Source organism: Lissotriton helveticus, chromosome 2_1, assembly GCF_964261635.1.
Source record: "Lissotriton helveticus chromosome 2_1, aLisHel1.1, whole genome shotgun sequence".
NCBI classification, from domain to species: Eukaryota; Metazoa; Chordata; class Amphibia; order Caudata; family Salamandridae; genus Lissotriton; species Lissotriton helveticus.
In genome coordinates, this window is record NC_136059.1 from 384,594,717 (window position 1) to 384,611,545 (window position 16,829).

The 16,829-nt window shown below is 47.3% G+C and overlaps 1 protein-coding gene across 1 annotated transcript in view; it reads left to right on the forward strand.

The window, feature by feature from the left end:
- The window catches only part of C7 (complement C7), a 643,094-nt gene that overhangs the window by 574,924 nt on the left and 51,341 nt on the right, over window positions 1-16,829 (forward strand). Inside the window, exon 16 of the mRNA XM_078675005.1 lies at window positions 1,095-1,191. Coding sequence (XP_078531131.1) covers window positions 1,095-1,191 — 97 coding nt within the window. The remainder of the gene's footprint in view (window positions 1-1,094; window positions 1,192-16,829) is intronic.

The following is a 16,829-nucleotide window of genomic DNA, read 5'->3' on the forward strand; positions in this document are numbered from 1 at the left end:
ATTATGAAATATATATACATGATATAATGTTTTGTTCAGTTCAATGATTTGAATGATTGTATAAAAAGCATATACATTTCAATGAATAATTTCTGATATATCATTGATAAATGTTCTTGTGAAAAACGTTTGATTGGAAAACTTTTCTTACTGTAGTCCACGCTGGAGTCCTGGATATCTAGCGATTCCAGGCCATATACAGTGTGATATCTAGGCATATCACACTGAGTAGGAAAATAAATGTAAAAAGTAATCTAAAAGTCATTGCAAAGTAACTGAAAAGTAATTTCAACAGTACTATTTTTAATTACCTGCACCACGTCTGGCTTGGTTCAACAAAGACATATTTTTACACAAAACAGTTGGTCAGAGTTCAGTCTCTGAGTGTGTGAAATCATTTTTTGCCTGAGTGTGTGCAATACATGCTTAACCCCTTCGGGGCTGATGACGAGCTGAGCTCGTCATGAGCGTAACGTGCCGTGCGCTGATGACGAGCTGAGCTCGTCATGTCAACGCGGCTTTTTGCGAAACGCAGCGCGCAGCGGGAAAACCGCTAGCGCGCATGCGGTTAACACTTCCCTCTGATAAAGCCTTACTGCTCGTCCACACTTCCACACACAGAGACCTTTGCCTGCCTTTGGGGATCCACTGGACTCTGTGCACACTATACCTTACTTTGGTATAGTATATATAGAGCCAGCTTCCTACAAATGGGCAGTGTAAATAAAATTGATCTCCTGTACTTCCGAGAAAGAGCAAACATTATTTGTTTGTAAAGAACTATTGGAATAGGATTGTTTGAAAGAATGCAGATTGTATCACTTCATTACATTAGATTCAGGTTTTTTTTATCACTGTATGTTAGAGTGTCACAATAGCTACATACTAATGCTTTAAAATGTGCTGCATAATTTTCCTTTCAACATATGGCACATCATTTTTCCATTCCTTGCCGCATATTTTGATCACTCATGATGCACTATTTGATTTTCCACTGCTGATCAAGTCCAGAGTCCCTGCTTATGGGCCAGTGATCTGTAATTCATATAAAATGTTGTAAGTAAAGCCTCTTTCTTGATCTTTTTCTTTTGTAGCCACTGTAGTGGAACCAGACCCGCTTAGACCGACTTGCCAGCCTTGGGAGACGCTCCAAAAATCGACCTGTGTCTGCAAAATGCCCTCAGATTGCGGGTAATTCATGTTTTTATTACTACACACGTCTTAAATGGGTAAGACCAATTGCATGTCGCAGCAATATTTGAGGATTTTGTGAACATTGCAGGTAAATAAATTAAGTGTTGATTTGTTATGTTATGTTATGTTATTTATTGATTTCTATAGCGCACGGCTACTCAAAAAGAGTGTCCCGGCGCTTTAATGGAGAAAGAAACAATGCTGCCACACATAAAAAACATAACACCAAGATAAAAACTAACAGAAGAATAGGCCGGAAGTTAGCGGGAGACCGGCTACTGAGTAAACAGCCACGTTTTGAGGCCCTTCCTGAAAGCCAGTAGGCTGGTCGCTCCCCGTAGGGCCAGTGGTAAAGAGTTCCAGAGCTGAGATGCCAGCAGTCCGAAAGAGCGGCCTCCAAGGCGCGCTTTCTTTACCCGGGGAACAACTGCAAGGTGCAAGGCTTCCGACCTTAGAGACATGGTCGGATGATAAAAGACCAGTCTCTTTTGGAGGTACTTGGCTCCCTCCTTGTGAAGGGCTTTATAGGCCAAGGTCAGCGCCTTAAAGGCAATCCTCTTGCGGATAGGAAGCCAGTGTAACGTTGCCAACAAACCCGAGGCCCTGGAACGCCTGCTAAGGCCAAAGACAGCCCTGGCAGCGGCATTCTGTGCCACTTGTAGCCGCTGCAACAAGTACTCTGGGAGGCCCAGGTAAAGAACGTTGGAATAATCCAACCTGGACCCGATCAGAGCCTGGACAGTCAGCGTCCTATGTTCCACGGATAACAGAGGAAGAAACCTCCGCAACATCCTGAGGATGCCAAAGCACATGCCCGACACCCCCAGGATCTGGGATTTTAAGGAAAGCCTGTTATCCATCTTCACCCCCAGATTCTTAGCGACCTGAGAGGAGCAGGACGGAGGGAACATATCCCGAGGCCACCAGGTCTGCCAGTCTGGTTCTGTATCGCACCCAAAGAAAAGAACTTCGGACTTGTCGGAATTGCACTTAAGGCTGTTTAGATGGAACCAGTGAAAAACAGCCCCAAGGCAATCCCGAATGCTCTCCCCATCAAAGTCGCCTCCTCTCTTACAAGAGAAGAGGAGCTGGGTGTCATCCGCATAGGATACGATCTGGGCACCATGCGACTCCACCAGCGCCGCCAATGGGGTCATAATGATGTTAAAGAGGGTCGGGCTCAAAATAGAACCCTGAGGGACCCCGACTCCCAGAGGCGGCATCGCGGCGGAATCCGGCGGGGCCCAGATCGACTGCCGGCGGCCGGCTAGGAAAGAAGAAAACCAGTCGAGCACCGTCCCCCGTAGGCCAATCTCGAAAAGTCTGGCGAGAAGACCATCATGGGGAACGGTGTCGAACGCCGCCGACAGATCTAACATCACCAGCATGACTTTGCCCCCCGAGTCCAGAACCCCTTTAATGGTTTCCGAGACCTCCAGGAGCGCTGTCTCAGTACTGAGATGGGGACGAAAGCCCGATTGGGTGGCGTGCAGAATCTCATGAGATTCAAGAAAGTTGGAGAGCACGCCTTGGACGTGCTTTTCCAGAATCTTCGTGAGGGCCGGCAGCAAAGAAATGGGCCTATAATTAACCGGGGCCTTCGGATCTAGGCCAGATTTTTTTAAGCAATGGAATCACCATCGCCTGCTTCCAGGCCTGCGGGACCACGCCGAGCCTCAGCGAAAGATTTAAAAGCGGATTAGCCAACGGGTTGATCACCTCCGCGACTTTCGCCAGAAATTTGGCAGGGCATGGGTCAAGAGGAGAGCCCGATTTTAAATTGCCCATAAGAGCCAGAGAGTCCGGAGCAGAGATAGGAGGAAACACACTCAACGTCGCCCCTGGCCCAGCCTGTGGCAGTGTGGTAATGTCAGGTTCAGTCTGGCCCGCAGACACTGGTGCCCGGAATGACTCCTGAATGCGTTGGATCTTGCTTGTAAAAAAAACAGCAAGGTCCGTGGCCCAGGAGCTAGATGGTTTTTGGTTCGAGGTTTCTGAAATTTTAGAGCTGTTAATTAAATCCTCTCAACTGAACTGAAAAAATCCTGGGGCTTATTTACAAGCCCATTGTGGCAAATATGCTCCTCTGGATTGTCGCAGTTGTGATGAATATGTGACGCTACAATGCAAACAATTACATGTCATGCATTTACCACGCAGTTTTTACATCGCAACTACCATTACATCGCATGATTTTACAACGCATTTTTTAAAACTACCTTTGAGAAATTGGCTCTATATATACTGGACTAGAAGGAAGTACAGTGTGTATAGAGTCCACCAACCCCAGAGGTATAACAGAGGTTAAAATCAGAACTGACCTTACTCTCCAAAGTGATAGCTTGGTTGAGCAGTAAGGCAGTACCAGAGGACAGTGTAAAGCATTTGATGTACACACTCAGTCAGCAAAAGGTTTCACATACTCAAGGACTGAACTCCAGGCCAATTGTTTGTATATCCAAAGATATGGTTGTTTTATTTTTAGAACCAACAGTTATAAAAATATACTTTTCAAGTTACGAGTACTCTCATGTAAATACTTTGCAGAGGAGCAATAAGTTTGTACATACAATAATTACAGGATAGCTAATAAGCAAGACAGTTCTGAAACACACTCTAGCATTGAGCTCAATGGGTTCTCATAGGAGAGTACAGTTGATTACTTTATGGATTACTTTGGTAGTTCCGGACTAGATCTTGGATTCAGTCCTGGGTCTAAGCTGAAACGTTTTAGTTACAGTGATGATTTTTCCTGAATATAAAGCTGTTTTAAAAGTTCACACTTCGAAACTTTTCGAGGTGATTCTCACAGTGTTATTCAATGGGAGAAAATTCAGGTTACAGGTAAAGTACGTTCACGTTACTTTTGTAACACAGCACGAGTCTCCTAGGTCCACCACTGGGGGCTTAACTCCAAACAGGTAGGTAATTGTGTTTCAGTATTTCGTACGATTTCTAAAGAATATTTGCAGTTTTCAAAAGTAGACACTTGGAAGAAATTTCATAGACAAGCAGACAATGGGTTCCTATGGAGAAAATACAGGTTACTAGTAAACCCACTAGGGATTACTTTTGCAGTTCAGTACTGGGCTGAAAGGTACAGTACTGCCTTCTCTCCTGATCACAGGGGAGTATTTTCGAATTCGGACTTGCTGATTTTATAGGAATATTTTCAGTTTTCAAAACTTCCCACTTAGAAAATTTTCGAGTCAAAAATGGGTCAATGTTATGTTGGTGGCTGCTGTCAAGCAGGCCACGTGGCTCTGGGAGCTGGGCTCCTGGTCACTTGCTCAGGGCAAGAGGGGAAGTAGGACAGGGCAAAGATGTCACAGCCAGCGGCACTCGGGCGGCTGAGTGCAGAGTGCTTTTGAGCCGTCGGGCTTTCAATGTTATCCAATGAGGATCATGAAAAAGGAACAAAGGCTGCAGACTCGGGGACGATGACTCTCCAGGGGCGACCAGCACTTCGAGAGGTAAGTTGGGATGTTGAAGCACAGGTAGGTTCCCCAAAGGGTGGCACAGGGGGCCGCGGGGCACCGGGTGCTGGGGTGTCTTTGGGGGTCGGAAAAGCTTACCCTCGGCTGGTTGCGGTTGGGGTGGCCCCTGGTTCTGAGTCTGCAGGCGTCGGCTGGTACATCGAGGAGGGTCTTTGGGCACTGGACTTCGGGTCCCAGTTGCCGGGGGGATGTCCTCGTGGTCTTGGTTCGGGTTGGCTCGGCCCGGGCTCGGCTGGTGCAGAGTGGGCTGGTCCGGAGCTTCCTGGTGGGCACCAGGTGGGTTGTTGCAGCAGAGCCTCTGCTGATGGGAGTCCCAATCATCGAGAGGGTCAAGGCAGGCAGGTCCTCTAGGTGTCCCAAGGTTGCTGTCCGCGGATGTCGCCGGGTTTAGGCAGGAGCAGGTTCCGGGATCAACAGGCTGGTAGGGCTGGGGCCAAGTCAGTTGTTCTTGTCCTGTTGTTAGCAGCTGCACAGCGGGTCTTCTTCTTGATCTTCTTTCTTCTTTTTGATATCGAGATCTGAGGAAGGAAGGTTCAGGGAGCCCCTAAATACTAAGTTTAGGGGCGTTACAGGTAGGGCAAGGGCAGGGACCAATAGGTCCCTGTCCTGGGGTGAGTACACCCCCTAGCCTGTTCCTCTCCTGTGGGAGGGGGGCAGGAGCCTAGCTGGGATTGGGCAGGACTCCCCATCTACAAGATGGCCAGAGCCCGGGGTCATGCTTCACCTCGCCTCCTCCACCTGAGGGGTGGAGTTGGCACAGGTTGGCACCCCCCCTTCCTGATGTAGCTTTTCCCGCCAGTCTTCCGGCCAGAGTGGGGGTAGGAATGGTGGGGGGCTGGTTGCTGGGTACAGCAAATGGTCTGGAGAAGCTCTCAGAGGCTGTATGCCTTTGAAGCTTCCTGTCCATCCTGGGGGAGGAGACATAGCACCTCGCCCAGGATGTGCTTTGTTTCAGACCCAGGAGAGGGAGGGGCTCTCCACCCCGGGGTCCAGCAACATGTCTGCTATGTGGCAGCCTCTGCAGCCACTCAGTCCAGACGTGGATTGTAGGTTCGGGTTTTTGGAGGGCATCTCTAAGATGCCCTCTCGTGCATTTTACATTAAATCCCACACTGGCATCAGTGCGGGTTTAATGTGCTGAAAAGTTTGGTACCAAACTTCTCAGTCTTCAGTGAAGCCATTATGGTGCTGTGGAGTTCGTGAATGACAACCTCCCAGCACCATATACTCTTAAATGGCAACACTGCACTTACAGTGCCCAGGAATGGCCCTGGGTGCTGTAGGGGCACAGGGCTCATGCACCTGGGCCCTCACCTCTGGCATAGGGCACCCAGCTAAAGGGGTGACTAAAGTGTGCCAGGGCAGTGGCTTCTGTGGGCATGGCACACAGGGATGTGTGCCATGTTGACTCTTGCTTTAGTTTTGTACTTAGGCACTCAGCCTGCAAAGGCAGTGTGTGGGTGCCAGGGTACAGGGCCCCTGAGGGTGGCACAATGAGTGCTGCGGCCCTCAAGGGTCTTCTCTGGTCACCATGCCCTGGGTACCTAGGGTACCATTTACTAGGGGCTGACAGGGGCCAGGGATGTCAATTGGGTATTTTGTTTCAGCATAGCTTTTCTTTGTAGGGAAGGAACACATGCCCTGGGTACCTAATTGGCAGGGACCCAGGGCACACTCAGTCAAAGTACATCAGCAGTTCAGAAAAAAGTGGGGGCATACCAAGGCAAGAAAGATGGCACTTTCTCACACTACCATTACAACGCATACCATTACAACGCATAATACTTTTAGGGCAACAGTATGGTAAGCGTTAGATAGTGTAGGGGTAAAAATACTATTCCCACTCCAGGGAGTGCAACAGTAGGGAAAGTGTTGGATAGTGTAGGGGTAAAAATGACTATTCCCATCTACCCCAAAACCCATTCCCACCCTAAAACTAAAAAATCTTCATTACTTACCTTTCAATGCATTGTAATGGCATGTGTTGTAGAGATATGCGTTGTAATGGAATGTGTTGTAATGGCATGCAGTGTAAAGGCAGTTGCGTTGTAACCGTTGCGTTGTAAAAGCAGTGCGATGTAATGACTGCGTTGTAATGGATCTTTTCTATTGTGAAACTCCGGAGGCATAAATTAGATCATCATGTTTACAAGGGTTTTTACAAAATGGCTTTTCATGGCCTCGTAGATATTGGGGAAGGCCAGGCAGCGTAAGTCGCTGCCTTGCCTAACTCTGCATCAAAGAGTTGTTCCATGTGTGTTGCTGTGTGAGATCCTATGCAACACCCATGGACTTTGATGCTGCTCCGGATTTATAATTTCTCTTAAACCTGGGGCAGCACCAGGACCTTGTGCCTCACTAGAACAGGTGTGACAAGGAGAAATGTTTTAATTTCTCATCGTTTTTTCCCATTTCTACAAGTGTTACATTCTGCAGCACACATATAATGAGGAAAACCTCTCTGGTGATTGTTTTTGTGCAGGAAGGAACCCCTTCCTGCACAAAAACAGTCATGCTAACAACAGAGATGCAAGGGTGCATGAATTGGCACTTCTCTGCAAATTGTGCACCGGCGCAGGCAGAGAGGACAGGAATGAACTGTATCTTGTAAATACAGTGTATTCCTGCCCTCTTGAATTGTCGTAGGGCAGCACAGCAACATGACTTGCAGCACTACCCTACACCAATTCCTTGTAAATCAGTTCCCCTGTTTTTAATGTTGTTCAAAATGTTTTCCTCCTTGTGGCTGCTGAAATATATTTTTGTGTGCATCTAGTTTAAAGTAAATGCATTTGCAGTTTATTCTCATGTAGTAGCACAAGCAGGCCAAAGTGAATAAAGCAAAATGTTGTAAATTTGGTTTTGCAGCGTGAATCTTTCTGGATTCACTATGCTGTGCATTATTCCGCCATCTAGTGGTTGGGTCTGGAATTGTAGGGATCTTTCTCTCTTTTTTTTTTCGTGGCCCAGGTCGGTGTCGACATACCACCATTTGGTGTCCTTCGTGACATTGATGTGCTTCCTCTGGAAGCTCCCACCTTTGGTCACCATCTTCAGATTCTTTTTTCCGCTGTTGGGTCTGGATCGTTGCCAAAGAGTTCCAGAGTTTTGGAAGAGGAATCAAGGAAAATAGTAGAAAATCGATGAATATCAAGTTTTTCAGCAACACCGTACTACAGGTCAGGTAACCGGGACGACGAGGGAGAAGGTTTTTGACCGAGATCTCAACGTTCTATGGATAATGAGCTTGCAGGGGCTACGTGAGAGTGGGGAGGACAAAACACCTTTCAAGTTTTTCACCAATTGCCACCACAAATACGCCCAGAAAGACCAGCATCCAGTCTGCAACCTCTGCCTGCCGCTCGACTACAGCAGCGAAGACTGCAACTGTGCTCGGCTTTGAAACACATGATCCTCAGAGTAAGGGAGAGGCAGAGAAGGGCGTACCACAACATGCAGGGGCTGGGGCCACCTCCATCGCTCTGAGACTTGGGCCTCTCCAGTGGAGAGGAGGACAACATCACCAAAGGACAGGAGGACGGCACGGTCGTCGAGGTCCATAAGAAGACGTCGAAGGAGGTTAGGGAGTCGTCGACCCTTAGACACTCTAGCGACACTTGAAAGAGTGAAGCTAAAGCCCGAGCGACACTTGTAGGAGTGAAGCTAAGTCCTCGAAGGGAGCATTGCCGCCACAACACCAACCAAGGACAGTCAGATCCTGCGAAAAGGACTCCCAATCGGCGAAAGCCCTTGAAAAACCTAGATCGTCGAAGGTTGCACTTGAAAAGGACACCTCAGCGCCGAGAAAAGAAGGGCCTAGATCGACAGCCTCGAAGCGAGGCACTCCATCCCTTGACGCTGAACATGCCCCTGAGATGGAGAGGAAGAAGAGGAGTCTCGAGGCTGAAACGGCAAGCATCCTGCAGAGGAAAAGGGACTTCGAAGAGAAGATGAGCGAATACACCATCCCGCCGAAACCTGCGCTCAAAGTCGAAAGCGGTGACGAGGACGCCAAATCCCCGAAAACGCCTGAACCGGTTGAGGAACAGGAGGACGAAGTCTATTATTTTGAGGGCGAAGGTGACGAGGATCAGCAATCCTACTGGGACTCAACGTCTTCGGAGGCACAAAACTTAGAATGGCAAGATCTCCCCCCCGAATCGCTGGAAACAGTGTAGACATTTACCCTTCAAGGCTCTCGCCGCCAGACTACATAGGGATCTAAAATATGGTCATCCAAAAGGCTGCACAGACGTATGGAGTATAAATGGAAGAGGAGAAGCCCAAGGCATGTTTTCTCCTGGAAAGTCTACTGCCTCAACAAACTAGGAGCCAATTCCTGCCCATGCTCCCTAGTGTGCTGGAGCAAGGAAGAGAGGCCTTTAAGGAACCAGCAGTATGCAAGGCTGTGACTCCAAGAACGGAGAATAAGTATAAACATTCATCAAAGGACCCTGCATACATCCAAGGGTTAGTACCAGCCGACTCCATAATCGCAGCAACGGCTAGGAAGAGGGCCAATATGCCCACTAATGCCGGACAACCCCAGGCAAGGACAGTAGAAGGATGGATCTCACAGGGAGAAAGGTGGAGAGAAATGGAACAATCCATTGGCGAATCGCAAACTCCAATGTCCTGATCAACAGGCACGCATGCCGACACTGGGAGGAGGTGGGGCAACTCCTAAAGCATCTACCAGACCAGTACCAACAAAGAGCTGCTCACCTGGTAGAAGAGGGCAAAATCATCCAGCAGACTAATGATGATAGAAGTGACCGAGAGAAGACACATATGGCTCAGAATTTCTGGATTCAAGCCAGAGGTGCAAAGCAAATCCTGAATACACCTTTAAACGGAGAGCAACTGTTTGGCACACCAGTTGACGACAAGAAGGACAACGAGACAACAAGGTCCATGGGAGCGTTGAAGTTCAGAGGGATGAGAAGGGGTACACACACCTGAAGGCCAGGTGGTAGGGGAGGCAACGTGCCTACCACATCACACCAGACGTTCCAGCAAGGCTACCAAGGGAACAACCAAGGTCAGTAGCAGCAGGGACAGCAGCAGCAGAACTGGCAGTACCAGCCCCGGGGACAGCCCTATCGAGGGTACATAAACGGTCGAGGACAAGCACGAAGAGGAGGCCAACAGCCTTCCTCTAAGTGACTTCACCAGGAAACAAATGCCCCCCCTAGCAACATCTTGGGGTGGGCAAACAGACATAAGGAAAATCTGCGACCGAACGTTCAACGACAAACAGTACCTCAAACACACAACCCTGGTAGGGGGCAGAATAAGAGACTTCATCTAGGAATGGAGGAAGGTCACATCAGACAAATGGATACTAAACATCATACAATACGGATACTGTATAGAGCTAGAGAAACAACCGCCAATCAGAAAACCAAGAAACAAGGCACACTCAGCAAAGGAGCTCTCGCTCCTGCGACTAGAGGCGCAAGAACTGCTCAGCAAGGAGGCAATAGAGGTAGTGCTGCAGAACCAAAGGAACAAAGGGGATTACTCAACTTACTTCCTGGTGCCAAAGGTGAACGAAACACTAAGACCTATCCTAGATCTAAGGTTCCTGAACAAATTCATAAAGACTCAAAGATTCAAGATGACTTCCCTACAAGAGGTAATACCACAAATACAACAAGGGGATTTCATCGCAACTATAGATTTAAAGGATGCATACTTACACATCCCCATTAACCACAAACATAAGCACCTACTAAGGTTTGTGATCAACCAAAGCCACTACCAGTTCACAGTACTGGCATTCGGGCTGAGATCCGCACCAAGGGTGTTTATAAAATGCCTAGCAGCTGTCGCAGCACAACTACGAAGGCAAGGAATACACGTACACCCCTATCTTGACGACTGGCTCGTAAAGGCAAGTTCATACAGCCAATGCAAACAAAACATCCAGCAGGTCATACTAACGCTGACATGACTAGGGTTCTCAATCCATTGGGAGAAATCGTCAACAGAACCAGAGCAAATCAAGATATTCTTAGGGGCAAAGATCGACACGATACAGGTCAAAGTGTTCCCCAACAGGAAGAGAACATTGGCGATACTGAAGGAAACACGTCATTACCGCAAGAGGCAAGTTCCGACAGTGAGGACGGTGAGCAAGCTGATGGGAATGATGGCGTCATGCATTCACCTAGTCCAAAATATTCTACTACACATGAGACCATTCCAGGAATGGATACAGCAGCAATGGTCACAGGCAACTGGGAATTGGGACGATCTAGTGGTTGTCACACACGCAGTGCATCAGGAATTAGCATGGTGGAACAAAAAAAACTTATCACAGGGGAAACCATTCACACAACTCCAACAGTGACCATCACAACAGACGCCTCCCAGCTGGGGTGGGGTGCGCTCATGAACAAGCTCAAGGTGAGGGGGCTATTGTCGCAACAGGATGCATCAAGCACATCAATTACCTGGAACTAAAGACAGTGTTCCTAGCCTTAAAAGCCTTTCAGAAGGAGCTGTACGGAAACAGGGTTTTGATCCAAACAGACAACACCACAACCATATTCTCCATCAACAAGCAAGGAGGAACACAGTCAGTAGCACTATCAGGGCTAGCACAGGCAATATGGACATGGGCCATTCCACTAAAGATAGACCTACTAGCAATACATCTCGCAGGGAACGACAATGTGGAAGCAGACAGACTCAGCAGGTAGACGTCAGCATCCCACGAATGGGAGATCAACCAGCAGGAAATACAGAAAGTATTCCGGAAGTGGGGTACCTATTTGCAACACACCAAAATGCAAAATGCCAACACTTCGCATTCAGACAACCAGACCATCGGTCACAAGGAAATGCGCTATGGATAAGTTGGTCAAAGACATTTGCATACGCTTTTACCCCGATACCACTGATACTGTTGCAGGATCAGCAACATGTCGCTGATACTAATAGCACCTCAGTGGGTCAGACAGTCATGGTTCTCACAAATAGTAGAGATGGAGCATGCACCAGCACACAGATTCCCAAAACGAAGGGACCTGTTAACAATGAAGGGTGCTACACCCAGAGCCAGAGAGCCTCAGCCTAGCAGCATGGCTCCTGAAGACCTAGAATTTGCACACATCAAACTACCGGCGAGCACAATGGCAGTGCTCAGGGAGGCATGAAGGATACCAAAAGGAAATGCTATGTAGCAAAATTAAAAAGATTCTCCGAATGGTGCAATAGGGAGAAACTGCAAAGGAAAATCACAACAGAGTCAACAGTACTAAAATACTTAAGACATCTACTGCAAAGTAAAGGAAGCTACACATCCCTTAGGGTACACTTAGCGGCGATAGTGGCTTACACAAGAGGAGAAACAGGGAAAAGTTGTTTCACCTCCCAAGTAGTAAAGAGATTTCTAGAAGGAGATAAGAGAATCTCACCTCCAAACAGAATGCCAGCACCAGCATGCAACCTCAACGTAGTGCTAACTCAATTGATGAAGGCACCATTTGAGCTGATTCACAAGGCTACACTGCACAAGCTCACGCTAAAGACGGTCTTCTAACTGGCTATCACATCACTACAAAGAGTAAGTGAGTTGCAGGTGTAGATACACAGTGATAGGATTGTAATGAGAACAGATCGACACTTCATGCCAAAGGTGGTGTCTCGATTCTACATCAACAAAACAATCAAATACCTAGCTTTTTCAAAAAACCAACCACAAGCACAAAAAAGAGCGCTACACACACTGGACGCCAGGAGGGCTGTGATGCACTATATAGAAAGGACAAAGGAGTGCAGAAAGACAAAGCAACACTTTGTTTCCTTCGCCAGCAGTTTTTTGGGACAACAAGTTACCAAAAACACCATTGCACTGTGGATTGCACAAACCATACAACTATGCCACAAACAAGCAGGGCAGCTGTTCCAAGGAGCAGCTCATGCTCACCCAACAAGGAAGAAAGGAGCAATGATTGCGTTTGTAGACAACACACCAGTTCAAGACATTTGCCAAGCTGCAACATGGTCTTCAGTGCACACGTTCACTAAGCACTTCTGTGTGGATATCCAAATGAACAAAGAAGCGCAAGTGGGACAGTGTGGTTCCCAAAATCCAGACCCTGTGGTTTTCCCGATATCGAGGTCCAATACCCGTGTCATGAAACCTCAACGTACCGAGACGATTTTGGTGTCTACGAACCGATAATGATTAGGACATCATTCCTATGTATTTGCGTTACAATCGAAGGTTGCCAACACCCCTAAAATCACAGTTTCCGTCCCATCCCTTAAACTCCATTTTGTGAACGGCATCCATCTTGCATCTTGCCCTCATGATAAGTCAATTAAAGGTCGAGCTTGATCCAAATAGACACGTCCACCTTTCGTGACTTTCCCCTGACCTGTCCCAACAGACTCCACTGTCTTCGGCCAAACCTGTTTAGGCAGCTCCTCGCCCAGTGGCCGAATACGATAGCATCTACGCATAACATTCCACGAACCATTCACTACATACAGCCCATGTTTCCTTCAAACACGCACCTGTCCCCGTATCTTGTTTATGGCCCTTTTATGGCTGGGTTGTACCTTCCTTTATTGGTGGTTCATCTATATCTGATGGGAGTTCCCGATCCAACTGGGTAATCTATCAGCAAACTGGACATCTAAAATATGGGCTTGCTTACATGACTTCGCTCTTTGTATTGTTGTAGAAATATGTGTGTTGCCATACCATAAACTCAAGAATTCTTGCTTGAAGCCATATATTTGATATATAAGGAGACGGCTGGTTCTGTAAAAACGAACAGTCTCCCAAGAACCTACTCTCTGTGTGGTGTACTTCTGGGACACGTGTTACTTGGTAGCTACCAATAAAACTTGATCTTTGACTGCGACTAGAAGACTACGTGTTTCTGTGGTCCGGAACAAGGGAACTCAGAGGTCTTCGGGTGTTATCCCCTGACACCAGCGGGTTCCTAAAAACCCGTTACCTCAGTTGGCGCCCAACTCGGGGCGATATCAAGCGGTGACGGTCCAAGCCAGATGTTCGTGAGGAGCTTCGTGTGAAAATTCCGGAGGACGGCCAGCCACTTCAGCGACCCCTGTATGTCGACGTGGTTCCGAAGGTCTTTGCTGCGAGGTTCCCCGCGTCCCGACGGCTACGAAGGACTGCTGCCCTGACTATCGCCTTGTTTTGGACCCAGTGATCCTTGGTAGAGCGAAACGATAGAGGAGTCTTCTAGCGACGTCATCGATCTTCAAATACTTCAGTTAAGTATAAGTGGAGCGTCTCCTAGTCCTTAGTTTGTTCTTAGTTTTTGGTATCCTTGAGATACGACTTGATTTGGAACTTGCAAGCCCCAAAGCCGAAGGACTCGTGTATTCACGAGAAATATCGTAACAGATAATCCTTTGAAGTTTGAAGCTAGACCAGTGAGCGAAGATGCCTGGTTTTAGCAAACTTGGAAACTTGTTTTTTCTTGGTTGTAGTAAGGACTCCCAGTTGGAAGATTCTTGTCCGGTTCCTCCAATTGGAACTCCAATGTATGAACTCTATGTGAAGCACGGCGTAGGTCCTATCACATATAACGAGGTATGGATAAAATACACCCGCAAGGATGGTGTTTTAAAATGGCCCCAATATGGTAGTTTCGACCAAGAAATATTAGATAACTTAGAGGTCAAATTGTTCAAGAAGAAAGCCCGGCCGGCAATGTTTGACTCTTTCCGCTTATGGCGCAAGGAAGCCAAACAGAAAGAAATAAGACTAGCAAAAAAGAATAAAAGAGGTATGTCAATGGTGCAAGCTGCCGTTGCATACAGAGATAACGAGGAAGAGCAGGAGAGTGAACAGATGCTTAGGAGCAAGAAACTAGTGATAGATAAATGTTACCCAATGCTGCCAAATAGAGGAAAAGGTCAACAGGAAGGATCCGAGAAAGATCCATTGATGTCCCACCTATTAAATTCTCCGCCACCCTATGCACAAAATGCCACAGCACCTCCGCAACCTTTCGTTGCACCTTTGGTAGCTGTAATACAGGCTCCTTTACCGCACTCACCAGCTACTCTTCAGCTGGCTCCTGTTTCTTTGGCACAGCCTCCTCAAGGCTCACCGATCACATCTATTTCTCCTACCGTTCCTTCTAAAATTTCGCCTAGCGCACCTTCTAGTCTCTCTGATACTCGTTCTACGAACATTTCTGTTTCTGCTTTGCGTGACTCTGTTCTACTACCAGCTATTCCTCCACTTTCACCTTTCGTCTGGCATAAAATGGCCAGCATTGTTACTAACTTTCCTTCACCACTTTTTCGGTCGCCTAAAACGACCCCTAACACGGAACGAAGACAATTACGAAGCCAAATGCCTGATTATCAGGAAAGGGAAACATTGAATAAGTTAGCACGAAATTGGGCTATGGATACAGCGAGATATGATGTAGAGTCTGTCATGAACGTTTTCCGTCAATGGGATGAACCAACGCAAAGATACGTCTTTGAGCAGATGTGTGTTTTCCTGTGTGAGGATTTGGAAGATAATGGTCAGAAGAGCAACCTGCAGGAGTTGTGTAGGTTACGATTTAAATTTGGGGAGGGTATGATAGTTGGTCCCGACGTTGAAAGAGCAGTAGAGATATTATTATCACATCGAAGTACTGGTGGTAATTCTGGGTCATCCTCTGACAGTGGTACGCAGAGTAGGAAAAGAGCGAGACAGTACCCTATGAGAGAGGTTCCTCCGGTGTGGAGGGAAGGTGATGCAAACGCAGTTCCACCGGTTCTGCCTCATTTCCAGCGTGTATGGGTACATGTCCCCTGGAAAAGATCCGAAGTTCTAGCACTCAAGCAGACACTACCCGATCCCCGTAAAAACCCGACTGGGTATTATAAGGAGTTGTCCCAAACTGCAAGCTCATGTATAATGAATTTAGCGGATATAGACATGTTGTTTGGGAACATTGTTCCACATCCTTTATGGAGTAAGATACGTCATACGGATCATGACCAAGAATTAGGTGACTCATGGGCAAACATTGCGACTACAGATGCTAGACAAATCGGTGGTTTCAAGCCTGAGCCGTTAATAGCTGAACTTCCTGGTAGAATTATCGCATACATGAAGACAATTATGCCTGAAGTACGTGTAAACTGGGACAAGCTATCCGCGTGCAAGCAGAAGAAAGACGAGAATGTGTCTGACTTCTTCACGAGATTTGAGGAAACCTTCACTGACCATAGTGGTCAGGATATGGCTACCGAGGGTGGCCAAACACTGTTTGTAGACAAGTTTGTACACAATTTGCTTCCTGAATTGTGTGCTAAACTAAAAGACTCAGAAAGTGCTTGGGCTGTCTCTACGTCAGCGCAGATTCTCGCAACAGCCCAGTACTATGAAAATAGGCGTAAAGACGAGTTAGACAAGGCAGACAAAAAGACGAAAGATTTGAAAACTAAAGTTCTTCTCCAACAGGCCTATCAGCCTCGTATGGCTAGCCAGCCTAATTATCAACAGAATCTGCAGTACTCTAGAGACGCGCAAGGAAACGAGTTTTCCCATCAGCGTCCTACGTATGGCCCGAATCAATGTGCGTATTGCAAAGAAGAGGGCCATTTTAGGAATAATTGTCCGGCTCTTGCACGACGTTTAAACGGTGCACAAGGTGTAAGGGAAAGAGGTGTTCAGCATGCCTCTAGAGGTAGAGGCCGTGGAAATTTCACTCAGAATATAACTTCTTTTCCACCTCAGAAATCAATGAATAGCTTTGATCAACAGGGTAATTCATCGTCCAAGTCAGCTCAGTACTATGCTGACGACTATTACACCGAACACGACAATGAGGGTAACGATCGCTAGGACAGCCATGGACAAAGAGAGGGAGTTGTTTCAGTTCCAGTAGATCAGGATGGACCTTATGTCGAGGTAATTACCTCAGGAGTGTCAGAGCCATTTCTGCTGGATACTGGTGCTACAAAAAGTTCTATTATGCACTCAAAACTTCCTGGCGCACCTTTGTCTGGCGAAATGAATGTCTCAGTAGGCTTCTCTGGCGCCCCTGTTAGAAACCCGATCTCTAGTCCTGTTTCCGTTTCTGTTGGCCCCTGTGAATTAGAAGCACCCCTCATTCTTACAACAGGTTGCGGTGAAAATTT